Source organism: Lissotriton vulgaris, chromosome 5 (genome assembly GCF_964263255.1).
Source record: "Lissotriton vulgaris chromosome 5, aLisVul1.2, whole genome shotgun sequence".
NCBI classification, from domain to species: domain Eukaryota; kingdom Metazoa; phylum Chordata; class Amphibia; order Caudata; family Salamandridae; genus Lissotriton; species Lissotriton vulgaris.
Genome location: NC_141693.1, coordinates 102,475,922 through 102,493,453, shown reverse-complemented (window position 1 = coordinate 102,493,453; position 17,532 = coordinate 102,475,922). Strand labels below are relative to the sequence as shown.

At 50.6% G+C, this 17,532-nt stretch overlaps 1 protein-coding gene across 2 annotated transcripts in view; it reads right to left on the bottom strand.

The window, feature by feature from the left end:
* Positions 1-13,476: 13,476 nt before the first annotated feature.
* Positions 13,477-17,532, bottom strand: part of C5 (complement C5) — a 352,588-nt gene continuing 348,532 nt past the window's right edge. For both annotated transcript variants that reach the window (XM_086920988.1, XM_086920987.1), the window contains 2 exons: positions 15,817-15,955; positions 13,477-13,822 (listed from right to left, as the gene is read on the bottom strand). In XM_086920988.1, the coding sequence (XP_086777114.1) occupies positions 13,687-13,822; positions 15,817-15,955 (275 nt within the window). In that variant the 3' untranslated portion in view covers positions 13,477-13,686. The remainder of the gene's footprint in view (positions 13,823-15,816; positions 15,956-17,532) is intronic.

The following is a 17,532-nucleotide window of genomic DNA, read 5'->3' as shown; positions in this document are numbered from 1 at the left end:
CACTACATGAGGACTGTGATGTGCAGTATTTTACCTGTAAATGAGAAAGGCTTGCACATCTGTCATCCTGTGCTTGTTCTGTGTATTAGTGAGGCTTACACTGCTGCCTGCCCTGTACCTGGTGAGCGTGTTAAGGAAGGTACCGCTGCTGTTTTTTGGTATGTGTTATTTAAGCTTGCACTGATACCTGAACTGTACTGTTCTGTGGGTTACTGAAGTATGCCCTGTTGCTGCCTTGTAGTACTTCTCTGGGTTAGTGAAGCCTGCACTGCTGCCTAGCTGTACCTAATATGTATACTATTGAAGTTTTCACTGCTTTCTGTGCTGTATCTCTTCTCTATGTTCATGAAGCTTGCACCACTGCCTCTGCTGCACCTGCTCTGTTTGTTATTGGCCTTCACACTACTGTCTGTGCTGTCTCTGCTCTGTGTGTTATTGACCTGCCCACTGCTGTCTGTGCTGTACCTGTCCTCTGTGTTACATAAACTTGCGTAGATGTCTGTGCTGTACCTGCTCTGTGTTATTGAAGCCTGCACTGCTGCCCAGCTGTACCTGATCTGTGTACTATTGACGTTTCCACTGCTTTCTGTGCTGTACCTCTTCTCTCTGTTACTGAAGTTTGCACCGCTGCCTCTGCTGCACCTGCTCTGTGTGTTATTGACCTTCCCACTGCTGTCTGTGCTGTACCTGTCCTCTGTGTTACATAAACTTGCATAGATGTCTGTGCTGTACCTGCTCTGTGTTATTGAAGCCTGCATTGCTGCCTAGCTGTACCTGATCTGTGTACTATTGACGTTTCCACTGCTTTCTGTGCTGTACCTCTTCTCTCTGTTACTGAAGTTTGCACCGCTGCCTCTGCTGCACCTGCTCTGTGTGTTATTGACCTTCCCACTGCTGTCTGTGCTGTACCTGCCCTCTGTGTTACATAAACTGGAATAGATGTCTGGGCTGAACCAGCTCATTGTTATTGAAGCTTGCACTGCTGCATGTGCTGTACCTGTTCTGTGTGTTACTGAAGCTTGCACCGCTGACTGTGCTGCGTCTGATCTGTCTGCTATTGAAGCTTGCACCACTGCCTGTGCTGTCCCTGCTATGTGTGTTATTGAAGCTTGCACCGCTGCCTGTGCTGTCCCTGCTCTGTGTGCTATTGACCTTCCCACTGCTGTCTGTGCTGTACATGACCTCTGTGTTACTGAAACTTGTGTAGCTGTCTGTGCTGTACCTGTTCTCTGGGTGATTAAAGCTTGCACGACTGCCTGTGCTGCATCTGCTCTGTGTATTATTGACATTTCTACTGTTGTCTGTGCTGTACCTGTCCTCTGTGTTACAGAAGCTTGTGCCACTGCCTGTGCTGCTCCTGCTCTGTGTACTATTGAAGTTCCCACTGCTGTGTGTGTTGTACCTGTTCTGTGTGTTACTGAATCTTGAATGCTGTGTGTGCTGTCTCTGCTCTGTATGTTATCGAAGTTTGCACTGCTGTCTGTGGTGTACCTGCTCTGTGTATTACTGATGCTTACACTGCTGCCTGTGCTGTACCTGCTCTGTGTATTACTGATGTTTACACTGCTGCCTGTGTTGTACCTGCTCAGTGTATTATTGAAGTGTCCATAGAGGTCTGTGCTGTACCTGTTCTCTATGTTCCTGAAGCTTGCACAGCTGCCTCTGCTGTACCAGTTCTGTGTATTATTGACATTCCCACAGCTGTCTGTCTTGTACCTGCTCTGTGAAACTGAAGCTTGCACTGCTGCCTGTGCTGCACCTGTCCTGTTTATTAATCAATGTTTCCACTCTGTTTGTGCTGTACCTCTGTGTTACTGAAGCTTGCACTGCTGTCTGTGCTGTACCCGTTCTCTGTGTTACTGAAGCCTGTGTACCGCTGCATGTGCTCTGTGTATTATTTAAGTTTGCATAGCTGTCTGTCCTGTATCTTTTATTTGTGTCACTGAAGCTTGCACTGCTGCCTGTGTTGAAACTGCTCTGTTTATTTTGGAGGTTTCCACAGCTGTCTGTGCTCTGCCTGGTCTCGGTGTTATTGAAGCCTGCACGTCTGCCTCTGCTCTACCCAGTTTGTGTATTCTTAATATTTCCACTGCTGTCAATGCAGTACCGACTCTGTGCGTTACTGAATCTTGACCTGTACTCTACCTGTTCTGTTCGAATGTATGACGTTACAACGTATACATTTACAATGCAAGTCTTTAAAAAGCAGTTTTTACATCGCAACATCCTTTACAACGCATTCTTTTACATCGCATGCCATTACATCGCATTTTCAGAAACCACCTTTACAATGCATTCCATTACATTGCATTATACCTTTACAACGCATACTAATACAATGCATACCATTACATCGCATTAAAGGTGAGTGTTGGATAGTATAAGGGTAATAATTACTATTCTAACTTCAGTGAGTGCAACAGTAGGGTAAGTGTTGGATAGTGTAGGGGTAAAAATGACTATTCTAACTTCAGTGAGTGCAACTGTATGGTAAGTGTTGGAAAGCGTTGAGGTAAAAATTACTACTCTAACTCCAGTCAGGGCAACAGTAGGGTTAGTGTTGGATAGTTTAGGGGTAACAATTACAATTCTAACTCCAGTCAGGGCAACAGTAGGGTAAGTGTTGGATAGTGTAAGGATACTATGTGTTGTAATGGTATGCATTGTAATGACTTGCGATGTAATGCCTGCGTTGTAGTGACATGCGTTGTAATGACATGCGTTGTAATGGCTGAGCTGTAATGACATGCGATGTAAAGGATATTGCGATGTAATTACTGCGTTGTAAAGGTTGTTTCCCGTTCTGTTTTAATACCCATTTATCTAAGAACTCCCAGCAGTGGTAGCGTACGCCACAGTGGTACTCACCTACCGTGGTGTAGAATATCGCCAATGACAAAGCATGCCACCATAAATTGTGGGCGAGACGATATCTCCCAAAAAGTGTTTTCAACCAGGTAGATTCCACCCTAGATTAAGGTTCTTCGGACCTGACCACTCGTATTGTGATTCCCTCTGTAACACAACCTGCATTCGGCTGGTCACTGCCCTAACTCATTGGCAGCCAGTTCATTTCGGGAACGTTGCCTACTATTTCAGTAAAGCCTCTTAAATCCAGCTCTGCTGTCCCCTAGAGCCAGAGAACATTTAAGTTTTGCTTTTCCTATAACTAGCCAATTCAGCCAAGTGAACGCCCCCCCCCAAACCGCTCCCCCAGGTCATGTGCAATTTTTGAGATAGCTCTGATATTTTAGTGAATACCATGTGTAAATAAAATACCCAGGCAAATTTTTGCAACCAGCTAACACATAAAGGTGGCTAAGGCCACATAAAGAAATGATATTCCACTACTGTTTGTACATATTAGAATACAAATGTAATACTTATTGCAATAACATGATATTTGATAAAATTGGTACATAATTACACACAAAAGATAAAAAAGTTTTTTGTAGCATTATAGCATATGCATAACTTCAAATGATTGAAGTTATGCATATGCTATAATGCTACAAAAAACTTTTTTATCTTTTGTGTGTAATTATGTACCAATTTTATCAAATATCATGTTATTGCAATAAGTATTACATTTGTATTCTAATATGTACAAACAGTAGTGGAATATCATTTCTTTATGCGGCCTTAGCCACCTTTATGTGTTAGCTGGTTGCAAAAATGTGCCTGGGTATTTTATTTACACATGCTATTTGCCTTGACCCAGGAAGTTGAACTGTATCAGGGGGTCCTTGCTATCTCGCATATTTTAGTGAATTCCACCATGCATTCTGGGACTGGTAGTTTCATTATTCCCATTTAGACCCTCATTCTGATTTGCACGGTTCTGGGGGGCATGGAGATTTTTTTTTTTTTCACAACCAATTTTATTGAGCAAATGAGCATAGAAGATGTGGCATCTCCACAACCGAAGAACACCACGACAATATCAATATAGCAATTACATAGGCAGCAAATGATGGAGCAGACTCAAAAAGAGGCTCAGTGTAGAAACTCCCCAGCGACCCACCCTATCCCACAACTCCACCCCCCCAGCTCCGAACACCCCCCAACCCCCCCTACCACACGTGCATAGAAGCAAGAAAGAAAAGTAAGTAGGTGTAGCGCCACCAGGGTGATGTCGCTTCGGGCCAATAGTGTCACTGTGGTCAAATGCCCTCCTCTCGCTCCGCCGGAGGGTCCAGGGATAGACCACGGTAGTCGGCCCAACGCTTCCAAATTTTGTAGTGCTTGCGAGGGCAGCCCCTCGCTTCAAAGATCGGCCTCTCCAGACCCATGAAATAATCCAGCCCAGCCTTCCATGCAGACAGGGGGGGGGCCCTCACTGCTTTCCATGCCCGGGCCAAGTCCCGTTTAGCCACGACCAGCCCCAAAAGCAACAAGTGGCGTTTATATATGTTGCCCCCAACCCCTTCCATGATGTGCAGTAGGCCCAATCGGTGGGTACGAGGAAGGTCCCAGCACAGTACCTCAGCCAGGCAACTCCACACGCCCCTCCAGAACCCAGTCAGCCGGCCACACGACCACACAGTGTGCATTAGGGATCCAGGCACCGACCCACAGCGCAAGCATTCCGGGGATGCAATCAAACCAGCTTTCCACAGTCGTTCACGTGTATAGTAAGCGCGATGCAGGTATTTGAATTGGATGAGCCGGAGCCGGACAGCAATGGCGGTTCCACGAGGGGACTCCAGCGCCTCCCTCCAATCGTCTTCATCAAGAGGGCCCACGTCCACTTCCCATGCCTCCCGAAGAGACTGCAGGGTGGAGGAGCAGTGGATAATAAGCGTCTGGTATATCCTAGAGACCTTTCTGTCTCCCAGGTCTCCCATAAACACTTTAGCCTCGACCGGGCTAAACTCCGGCAAGGAGTCGAGGCCGGCGATGCTCGGGGTGAGGGCATGTCGCAGCTGGAGGTAGCGGAAGAACTGGGACTGGGGCATTTGGAATTTCGTGCGGAGCTCCTCGAAGGATTTGAGGGTGGTGCCGGACATGACCTGGCCCAGTTGTGTAACCCCTATTGCTTCCTAACCCTCAAATCCGGTCAGGGCCGCCAGCTCCGGGAGCAGACCATTATGCCAAAGCGGCGTCTCGGCCGTCAACCTGCCCCACCATCCCATGCGGCGCAATGACTGACGCCACACAGCAAAGACCACCCTTGTGACTGAAGGTAATCCACGACGCAGGCGGGCCAAATAAAGGATGGTGTGGAGCGTGTGATCACCCATGAGCGATCGTTCCAGGGCGTAAGCCGGGTCGCCTCTATCGCCGTACCACCACTCATTAAGGACAAGTAGCTGGGAAGCCTGGTAGTAGGAGAGGAGGTCTGAGGTGGCCAGGCCACCACAGTATGTGGACAAAAAGCACGTCTTCAATGCCACCCTGGCCGCACCGCCATCCCACAGGAAGCGGCCCAACACAGAGTTAACCTGACGGAACCACTCCAGGCCGATAGGGTATGGGGAATTCTGGAGCTGGTACAGGAGACGCGGAAGCGCCACCATCTTGAAGATGGCCGATCTCCCGAAGATAGTGAGAGGCATTCTGGACCAAGTTTTGACATCAGCCTGTACCCACACCGGCAGGACTCCACGCGCCCAGGCTACGACCCGCGACTCCGATAGAAAAACGCCCTGATATTTCAGGCCATCCGTCGCCACTCGCAACTCTGCAGCCCAGGGGTCAGCAACCACTCCGCCACCTAGCACCCACAGGGTCGATTTATTAAGGTTAAGACGAAGACCCGAGGCCTCGCCAAACGCACGCATGATCTCCAGAACCCGGGGACCCGAGAGCCGTAGGTTGGTGAGAAAGAAGAGGACGTCATCCGCATACAGCGCAATCCTATCCGCCAGGTCCTCATTCCAGACAAAGCCACTCAACAGGGCATCCGCTCGCACCCGCGACTCCAGAGGCTCCATGGCAAGGGCAAACAGATACGGGGACAGAGGGCAACCCTGCCGAGTACCTCGACCTATATGGAAGCGCCCAGAGGTAGCTCCGGCCACTCGGACCGAGGCCGTCACGTTTGTATAGAGAAGACGGACGTACAACAGGAAAACCGGCCCCAGGTTGAGGCGGGCCAATAGGGCGAACAGGTATACCCAACTCACAGAGTCAAAGGCTCTGTCCATATCCGCCAAGAAGAGCGCCGCCTGCTCGTCTCTAGTACCCATAGCATCCACCGCCGCTTGCGCCCGTCGGATGTTATGCCGGGTGGCCCTCCGAGGCATGAATCCAGCCTGGTCGGGGTGAACCAGGTCGGCAATGTGGGGCAATAGGCGGTTCACCAAGGCCTTAGCCAGAATCTTGGCCTCGATGTTTAAAAGGGAAATTGGCCGGTAAGAGTCGTGCCGGTCTGGCTCCCTGCCCGGCTTCAAGAAGACCACGATCTCGGCATGGCGCCAGTCCGGCGGCAGCTCCCCTTGAGCCCGCGCCACCTCCAGGGCACGCCGATAGTGGGGCCCCAGCTGGACGTGAAACCTTTTATAGAATTCGCATGGGTATCCGCTCGGGCCGGGCGCCTTCCCGGTATTTAGTTTACCAAGGGCCTCCCCGAGTTCCTCAGCCGTGAGCGGGGCGTCTAGGGCGGTCCTGGTCTCATCTGGAACGGCCTGCGGTAGCAGGTCATCAAGATATGCGGAGATCCCATCTGCTTCAAAGTGATCACAAGGGGCGTATTGCGTCTCGTAGTAACGGGCAAAGCTAGCCCCCAGTAAGTCAGGGTCGGTCATAATCGAGCCGTCCTCCGCCGTAAGACCCGGCAACACAAGAGGCTGGAAAGTCGCCTGACACAACCTATGTAGCATAGTACAGGACTTGTCGCCCCACTGGTACACCCTGCTGCGCGTGGCGAGCCACGCCTGCCGGGCTTCATCGTAGAGGACGGAGGCGTACGACTGTTGGGCCTGCAGGAGCTGCCGCACCAGGCTGTCGTCGCCCCCGAGACTACTACGCTGCTCCAGCTCCTCCACACGGGCGGCGGCGGTTACAATGGCCTCCCGATGCTTCCGCCGAGCAGCCACGCACCAAGCGATATCTATACCTCGTAACGTGGGCTTCAGCGCCTCCCACACCACCACTGCATCTACATCACCCACCAGATTCTCGCGCCAATAGTGATCAATCACCTCACGCAGGTGATGCACGTACTCGGGCTGCTGCAGCTGCCAGGAAGACATCCGCCAACGAAACGGCTGTCGTTTGGAAGGGAGGGTCACGGTAGCTAGGACAGGGGAATGATCAGACAGGCCCCTGGGGAGTATCACAGCATCTCTGATTCGACTCAGACAGGCACCCGGCACAAACAGATAGTCCAGCCTCGAAAAGGACCCATGCACCGCCGACACATACGTGAATTCACGCGCAGCAGGATGGAAATGCCGCCACACATCAACCCATCCCAGGCTACTCACAGTTGCACGCAATCTGGTGGGGGCAGCGGCGGGGGGGGGATCCACCACAGCGGGCACCCGCCTCCGACGATCCAAGCCCACATGCATAACCTCATTCCAGTCACCTCCCACCATGGTCAGCACCTCCGGAATCTCGTCCCACAGCGCAAACAGCCGCTCAGACAGGGCCCATTGGAGAGGGGGGGGGGGGCGTACACGCTACCAAAAAACACTTGTTCGGTGCCCAGCAGGCCCTTGATGAAAACATACCGGCCCTGAGGGTCAATCCATTGCTTTCCATGCACGTAAGCCACCCTACGGTGCACCAAGATAGCCACCCCCCGCGATCCCCTCGTAAAGCCCGCATGGTACACTTGTTGGAAACCGAACCGCTGTAGGCTAAGGGCCTTGGAGCCCAGCATGTGGGTCTCCTGAAGCAGCAGCACGTCCACCATCTCCCTCTTCCCCCAACGCAGCACTGCCCCACGCTTGATTTTATCCAGAATTCCTCTCACATTCCACGTCACAACACGCAGGGTCTTTTGAGGAGACATGGTCGTATGATCAGCCATTATCAACACAGTAACCAGCACCCGGCCCCCCACGCCACCCCGGCGCACCCCACAAAGCAACAAAATCAAGAGTCATAGACACGTGTGGTCCCACCCTCCCAACCCCAACACTCAGCAACCCCCCCCAGACCCTGACCCCCCCAAACATCAGCAACTGAAGAACATCCCCCCTCGCCCCGCTCCCCCCACCCCAATACCTCAGAGAACATTGAAGTATCTGTCGCGGCATGGAGAGACCCGGGTCCAAAACAGAGAACCCAGGGCCCACCATACCAATGGATCCCAACACCCCAATCAACACACACTCACCACCCCCCCCCCCCACAACACTCACAACCGTGAGGGTCAGAGGCCCACAAAAGGCGCCTCCCGAGCCCCACTGCGCTCCCGCTAAAGGTGATAGGAGTCCGCAGACGGGAGCAGACTGATATAAGGAAGTCATAACAGAACAGTCTCACCAGCCGATGAAGGGCAACTCAGCACCCAGCAAACAAGGTCCAGTCCCATCTAAGTTCAACTGCCGGCATCAGAGTGTTCCGAGTCTCTCGCACCACCTGTCTGCGATGCACTGGCGGAGGCCGACCGCTTCCGAGATCGGGACCTCCGGTGTCGACCCTTCCGGTTCTGGCGGTTCGTCCGCTCCGGCGAGGACCCCTGGGACCTGCCTGGATCCAGACCCGGCTGGGCATGTGGCCGGAGTCGCACCGCCTCGTCGGTCCAACGGAATACCTACTCGGGCGAATCAAAGAAATGTGTCCGGGACTGGTGCACAACTCGTAGACGGGCTGGGTATAGGAGAGAGTATTGGAGCTTCAGGCCCCTCAACTTGGCTTTGGCGGCCACAAAGGATTGTCTCTGCTGCTGCACCATCTTCGTGTAGTCAGGAAAGATCATGATGGTACGATTTTCAAAGGTGAGCGAGCCTTTGTTCCTCGCCTCCCGCAGGATAACATCGCGGTCGTGGTAGTTCAACAGCCGGGCGATGACTGGCCTGGGACGCTCACCCTCCGGTGGCCGCTGGGTTAGGGCCCTGTGCGCCCTCTCGATAACAAAGCAAGTGGATAGTACCCCTTCGGGGAGCCAGCTCTCCAGCCACTGGGTCAAGAACCTCTCCATGTCGTCCTTCTCGCACCGCTCCGGAAAGCCAATGAAGCGGAGGTTGTTCCTCCGTGCGCGCCCTTCGGCGTCCTCCACGCGGGCCGCCAACGTCTTCTGGACTCCCTCCACCTCCGCCAACCTCTTCTTCAGGGCGCCAATGTCCGTTTCGGTCACCGTGATCCAGGATTCGGCCTCTGTGATCCGTCCCACCGCGTTTCGGAGGTCCTGGCGCAACAGGGTGACATCCGCTCCTACCGCCCCGATTTTAGCATCAAGTGTGTCCCGGGATTGGGTGATGGCCGCCAGGATCGCCGCATTGTCCGGCCCAGGTCCACCGCTGCCACCAGCCGCTCCGGAGCCACCACTAGGCCCCGTGAATTTATCAATCGGGCCATGCTTAGGCGGGCCGCCACCTCCGGCTCTGGTCATGGCCTAACGCGGGCTCGCCGGGACCGCACACCGGGTAGGGCAGGCACCCCTCCCAACAAGGCTCAGGACACCCTGGGTGCCGCCACTAGTGCTGGAGGCCCCAGGCCCCTGGACGGAGCGTCAACACAGGAGTTCCCAGGAGGCCGGCCAGGCCTGAGGCTGCGAAACTCGGGGTCCCGGCTTCACCCAGGCGGGACAGGCCGTCCCCACGTTTATCGCCACGAGTATCCGCCCAAGGCGCAGGAAAGAGCGGCGCCGCCGTGATCCGTGGGCAACCGCAGCAGAAGAGCTCAGCCAGGAGCGGCGCAGTGGATGCCACCACCACCCGCAAGCCCGCAGCCGCCGCCGGGCGTCTCGAAACTCGGGGACCCCGGTCTCCAGCCGGTCACCAGGCCGCTCGCCGCCGTCTCCTCCCCCGGATTGCAGGAAAGAGAGGTGTCCGCCCAAGGCGCAGGGATGAGTGGCGCCGCTGTGATCCGTGGGCAGTCGCAGCAGTAGAGTGGAGCCAGGAGCGGCACAGCAGAAGTCGCCACCAGCCGCGAGCCCGCAACCGCCGCCGGGCGTCTCGAAACTCGAGGACCCCGGTCTCCAGCCGGTCACCAGGCCGCACGTCGCCGTCACCTCCCCTCGGGCACAGGAGAGAGAAAATTGCAGGATCGGTGCACCGGAGCAGGCAGGGGACTCCACCAGATCAGTGCCTATCACCGGGTAGCAATATCGGGCTTGGGGGCCAGGATAAATGATCGAATTAAGTCCGGGCCGGCGGGAGCTCTACAAAGCTGCGACCGCCATCTTCGCCCGTCAAGCCACGCCCCCGGGCATGGAGATTTTTCATGAAAATATACTTTTACTGTGCAGTAACTCCATCCCAGTACCGTTCAATTACAAGATTAACCCAATGGACTCAGGAATTACAGTCTGGGCCTGAGCTTTCTGGTCGTAAAACCATATGGAATACCCACATCTGTGGGGTTAAACGCATACATTTACTATCTGATTTTAGCGGCTGGTACATGTTTGTGGACACCTCTGGGTGTGGTGGTGGCAAGGAAGTCGGATACAGGGAGTAAGTCGGGTACGGGTTCGAAGAGGAGGCAAGAGGGAGGGAGTTTCTGGCAAAGTCCCAGTGGAATGAAGCGTGGCTGCTGCTGTGGAAATACTGCACAGCAAGATCAGGTTTGGTTCTCCCACACCGGGAAAACCCCATTGTGGGAAAACCTACCCTCTCATTATCAGGCGCAGCAGAATTCCATATGGTAATTCAACTCTGCCTGATTTGTAATGAAGGCCTAAGGTTCTCATTTCTGGAGTTACCGGCCCCATCAGAATTAAAATATTCGTGATAATTCTGCATATGTTGTGGTTTTGACTCACACATTTCAGCTTTTTAATGCAACCACTACGCTCTGTTGAAACCTGGAAAAATCGGTGACTTATTGTGCAACTCTACAGTGGTATTACTGATTCTGCTGGTAATTCTATGTTTCTTTGTAACCTGGTGTCCAACTTATCTGTAGGATTCACTACCCCCAAAATACAGATATCTCTGGCCTCCAGCCGCAGCCCGTCCAGGTAAGAGCGGTGGGAACGGGTGGGAGGGGGGGGGTGGCGGGGGGGGGATTTTGACAAACGATGATGAAGCGAAATGTATTATTTAATTTTCCTTCGTCATCATCCATCGAAATCTCCCCCACCCAGCCCCACTGCTCTTACCTTCCCGGGCTGCGGCTGCTGGTCTCAGTAACCCCTGAGAAGGTTTGGTGGGAGGGGAATCCCAGACTCTTTTGTGGTTCACACGCACAGGTACCCTCCCTGTATGTGCTTGGTAAACCTATCACACAAAGAGCAGTTGTTAAAAGCCAAGACCGGTTGAAAGTACTTTATGGAATGACTGAACATAGATGTACTGCTAAAACTTGGTTGTAAACAATATTTTTTAACATATTGGTAAGAAATCATTTTTACTTCAATGGACGGACCCCAGTCCTCCTTGAGTTGGATCCATATATTGTTTAAAAGCTTTATGGCATTGACAATATTGGGTGCAAGAATCCATACTGTTTTCCATGTGCTCATGTACTGTTTTTGTATACTTCATTTTATAGATATTATAATTTGCATATTGTTCTTAGCTACAAACTAAAAGAATACTTTAAATTGTTTTCTGAAGTATCTCTTAGCACTAATGGAGTAGTATAGTGTTGGACTCATATTGGGGTTTGCATTGGCCCTCTCCACCTTTGTGCTTCAAACAGGGCACAGAATCTAGGGGGGCATCTTGTGATCTTGCAGCTCTGATCAGGAAACTAAAGGGAAATAAAGCTTGCCTAGAAAAGCCTAGAGAAGAATGAGACTGTCCTCTCCTGCCTCACTGTGTCTAAATCACAATATATGAAGCATTTATCTGTGTGACTATTTAGCAATAATCATCTTCAAAGCGCTACAAGGCACGCATGGAAACAAAGGTGTAAAGAAGAATCAGGCAAAAGTGGAAAGAGATGGGAGGAAAGTATGTAATGACATTTGATGAAACCTGTAAACAAACAGGAGAGGGGAGGTAGAGTAGTTCAGAAGGATTCGTACTCCACAAGCTAATTTGTATAAACAAAAGGAATCTCCTTGAAATGGCAGGGAAGTGTTCACCACAGTGGTATGGGAGCACTTAGTGTTTCTTAAAATACCCCTCACACACCAAAAGGCCCCTTGGTGTCATGCTTCATCATAGGGGTCTTAGCACCACTCTAACGGGATGCGGCGTGCTGCGACCTACGACTACGCGGGAGCACTTTTCGTTTTTGACTATATGTGGTGCATGTGAGTGGGTATGTTTATTATGTGAGTGGTGGGATTTAAGTGAAGTAGTTAAAAAGTACCTGGCTCGTGGGTGTAGTAGAATTTTTTTTTATTCATGGCCCCGGGCTGGTACTATTAAAGAAGTGAAGTGCGAGGTGTGTATTGTCGTGATTATGGACAACACCTCATGTGTGCGTCAACATGTTTCGGAGGCAAAGCTCCTTCTTCAGGACAGGGGCACAACTTCCCCACCTTACTCACGTTTCACTAATGGTTTACAGATGTATTAATGTAATTAACAAAAGTGAAGAAAAAACTATAAATATGTGCGGGTATATATAGGCTATTATGTGCCTACAGCGGTTCAGCTCAAGTAAATGCAAATTGCATGACTTATGTAATTGTGCTTGCTTGCTTCATGAGAATTCAGAACGTCTGGGGGGTAACTGCTACTGTGCAGTGCACAGTAGCAAGCACAATTACATAAGTCATGCAATTTGCATTTATATTTATAGTTTTTTCTTTACTTTTGTTAATCACATTAATACATCTGTAAACCATTAGTGAAACGTGAGTAAGTTGGGGAAGTTGTTCCCCTGAAGAAGGAGCTTTGCCTCCGAAACATGTTGACGCACACATGAGGTGTTGTCCATAATCACGACAATACACACCTCGCACTTCACTTCTTTTAATAGTACCAGCCCGGGGCCATGAATAAAAAAAAATTCTACTACATCCACGAGCCAGGTACTTTTTAACTACTTCACTTAAATCCCACCACTCACATAATAAACATACCCACTCACATGCACCACATATAGTCAAAAACGAAAAGTGCTCCCGCGTAGTTGTAGGTTGCAGCACGCCGCATCCCGTTAGAGGGGTGCAAAGACCCCTATGATGAAGCATGACACCAAGGGGCCTTTTGGTGTGTGAGGGGTATTTTAAGAAACACTAAGTGCTCCCATACCACTGTGGTGAACACTTCCCTGCCATTTCAAGGAGGATTCTTTTAGTTTATACGAATTTGATGAAACCTGTCAGTGTGACGACAGCCTCAAGGCGCTACAAGGAACAGGAGGAAAGAGGCAGTTTAATGTTCCATAACCGCTTTAGAGAGCCATTGTTATTATAGTAATGGGTGAGTTCTCCAGGTTTACACCACCAGGCAGACAGACAGACTAAAAATCATTTTATTTTGTAACAAATACATTTCTATCTATTATTGCACTGGGTTCAAGCAGGTATAAACATGAATATGTGGCAATGGCGAACTCCCACTCTTCAGGCGCATTGCTTCTCCAACGAGAGCTCAAAATAAAGGACCGTAGATGCGAAATGCACTGACGTCATGGACTACTAGAGAATCGAATCCTCTGTGCCTTTTAGCAGCCGGAAAGCAAAATATCCTCTGAAAAGTCTTCCATTATAGATATGAACCGAGCACAATTGCTGGTGCGGCAGTCATTTTCGGATGGCCACCATTCAACCCACGTGACAGCATCCAAAGGATACTCGTACCTGCAAGGAAATAGAAGAAATGCTTAGAGAGGATGAAGAGTTCATAGGTTGACGTCTGTCTATGGTATAAAGGGGCCAGCATTCAATGGGCCAGACGTAGCCAATAGATCAAACGATGTGTTTACTTTTGATTTCAGCACAGTTTTTTCACTACTTGTCTGCCACCTGCTCTCTTTTTCTCAATGATCAGTGATGTTTTTCTTTATTTTGTGGCTCACGGGCAGCCCTTTTGATGGGTGGCCATCAAGACTTCTTTGGTGCTGATCAGAGCACGAGTCGGGGGTACACGCGGGTGAACGGCGTCCACCCACTTTTTTTTACAGGGTGAACAATGTCCACCCTGCCAAGAAGTTTCTACAAGGAGGAGTTACACCCTACTCTAGGTAGGCTAGGAATACTTTTACTGTGTAGCCAACTTATGTGGGAGAGTATATTCTCTTCCGAGCTCCCCAGTGACAGGACCTTGTGGGATCCTGATTCACTTTTTGTTATTGTGTGATATCATATACATTATACACTAGCAGAAGCTCCAACAGGATTGTGGCCCCACCCTTGAGAAAATCTCAGCCCCGCACTCTGAATGATTTGAGATGTGAGAGGTGGACAGGTGGAACAGCTGCAAATTTTTGATGGCTCACCCAGTACCACCAATCTATAAATATGGGTGCAAATTATTACCCAGAAGAAAGGCCCTTGGACATTTCTTCTTTGTGAAAGCATCTTACTTCAGAGATATGTTGGAGCAGCGAACCACTTTGACTCGCCCAGGACCTCCTTCCAGTAAAGGACTCCTTGTGAAAGCTACCCCCCCCCCCCCCCCCTACAGCATGAAGACAGCGGGTTCAAGAGAATTTATGAACTAGCATTTTCAGTGCCTGGCATCCCATGGGGGAATTGCTCAATGCCCAATCAGGTAGTATGACACTTGGAAATACAAGTTGTCATTCGTTCTACTGCGTTTTTATGATATTTGTTACGCTGCAGTGCAAATGGGCATTTTTGCCACATAATCAAATGTTGAGCTACTGAGGCCTGGTCATTATAAACATTACCAGACTAGCAGGTTCTCATGTGACTAGTAAGGGGGTAGGGGAAAACAACATATTATTGCCTGCACACACCTTCAGTGACACTATTAAGATATGGTCTGACACTTCCTCACTGCATGGCTCTTCTCAAGTGCCCTATACTTCTTACCCATCTTGCACACCTGGTTCTGCCTGCATGTCCACATGTCCTGCACTTCCTACCATCACAGCTTTTATTCCTGTCTCACTCTTTCTCACCCATGCTCATCTCCTTGCCCTTTTTAACCAAAGGGCCCCTAGTGCCTTCAAATAGATCATAAAAGTGTAGCACAAGGCGAAACCCCAATGTGGAAAAGTCTCTGTTATTGATATTTTCAAACCTACAACTTTAGTGCCCCCATGAGCACCGCCCTGTAAACTAATCTCAAACTATAGGGGAGCCCAATACACAATACAATTCCTCTCCCTGGTACTGCCTCCCAGAGTGGGGTAATGCAGGGCCCCTGCAGTTACTACTGTGCAGGGAGGCTCCAACCCTTTTGGGGCACCCCAGCTTTTCAGGGGGCCCATTCAGCTTACACCTAATGACTATCTGTAAGTCATTGGAGACTCAGGGGCCCCTCTTCACATTCTGCAGGGGTGGCATAATTGTGCTTAAAACCCCTAGATCTGTCCCCACCCCACTTTCCTCCAACAGGGATGCCATGATCACTAATATAAAACACTTATATCTGGTGTCAAGCCACCCTCCTTCACCTTAACAACACATTTTATAGTCCTTAATTGAGCAAATGCAGATGAATAAGCCACATCATTTCCAAAAGTGAGATGAAGGTGAGAACAAACCAATCAACGACTGACTGGTTATCAAGCAATCCTCAGGCTATACTGGGCTTCTAAATGCTCAGCCTAAACTACGTCAACATCTGCTGGGGACCATTGAATGAAGGGTAGTTGGCTACTTACTGGAAGCTGAAATTGACTTGTATTTGGAAGCCTTCCTTGCCCATTATCAAATACTGCTTTCCTTCATCAAGGATAAGATCTGTGCAGCTCTTCTTCTTGATAAATTTTACTTCATTGTTGAGTTTCAATATCGCATCACCTGTAAGGTGTACAGAATACAAATGCCATCATAAGCAAGGATTTACAGATCCCATTAAACCAAATTAACTTGAGTTGTTTGAAGAAAGATATCCTGTATATCACGGGTGTTCAATATGTACCCCAGAGACTACGATTCATGCTAGATTTCAGGATATCCAATTAACACAAATATACAAATTGTGATTCAAAAGAAAACTCATTTGCATAGGCAGTTGATATCTTAAAAATCTAGGAAGGAGTCTAACTTCACTGTTATGTGTTATTCTACAATGGAAAACCCAGCATTCAATTATATGTGCATCTCTGTTTCCCAACATCCCTTTCCAGATCCACCACAAATGAAATATTGATTTATATGCGAATGCAATATCAAAGATAGACACAGCTGGGCCAGCTCTATGCCATATTTGACTTTCCTATAACTTTGGCGTCATTTGACCAATCTTCATGAAAAGTGTCAAAGTATGTTCTATGTGTCATGGAAAGTTTGGGGGTGATCCGTGCAGTGGGAACCGAGAAATAGGGGCGCGAAAAAAGTATGTGTTTGTAATGGTGATTCCCATAGGATCGCATTGTCGAACGTGATTACATCAAATTTGGCAGAAAGGCAGATTGTGCGTTTTGTTATTTGGTGCAAATCCGTCAAGTAGTTTTTGAGAAATGTAAGTCTTCCCCTGATCTTCCTGGGAACTCTGAGACTTTTTTGCTGTTTTTGCAGGCCTTGCATCTTAGACAGGGAAAGAACCCTTTTGTGTTGGTTAAAGATGCAGGTTGTGGCTTGGATGAGAAATGACTACGGACCAGGTGATCTGATAGCGATCGACAGCGGCGATAAGTTATTAAAGGCCTGTCTGTCAGATGTTTTTTTAAGACACCATTGGTAGTTAAGATGTGCCAGTTTATCTGGAAGCTCTGGACCAGATCACCCGATTTGTTATTAAAAGTTGTAATCATGGCGTGGCCAAGATGGCGGCTCGGTAGGACGTGTTCTGCGGTGGCTCCCCGGACCCGATCCCCTGACCGGGACTTTTAGCGGACCTTCCACCCTGCCGAGCCAGCCACCGACGGCGGACAGTGTCCGATATATCCACAGTGCAGCTGGGGCCAAGGGCGAGGCTCCGAATCGGAGGGAGGCGCCGTGGAGCGGAGACGGCTTGCTGCAGCCTGAAGGCGCGAAAACGGAGGCCCGGGCCCCGGCGCTCAACAGCCCAGGGGGACTTGCCACGGCGACTCCAGCACCGGCGCTGCGGCATCGGAGGTTCCGGCGGCGATTGCGGGGGCCCGGGTGTGGTGCCTGGCAGCGGAGGACGGTGAGCCCAGCAACAAAGAGGCGGATAGAGGGGCGCCGGGTCCGCCGGCGTCCAGACCTAAGCGAGGCCCCGGCTTGGGCCTAGTCGCGGGAGGTGTGGCCGAGTTCACCCAGGTGGCCTGGCCTGCAAGCACGCAGCACCGGGCGGGGCATGGACGGAGGCAGCAGCGGACTGGAGGCACACATCAGCGGGGGGTCAGGAGTGTGGAAACCCCTCGCTGTACACAGGAGCTGCCGCGGCCCCCAGGAGGAGAGCTGAGGACCCG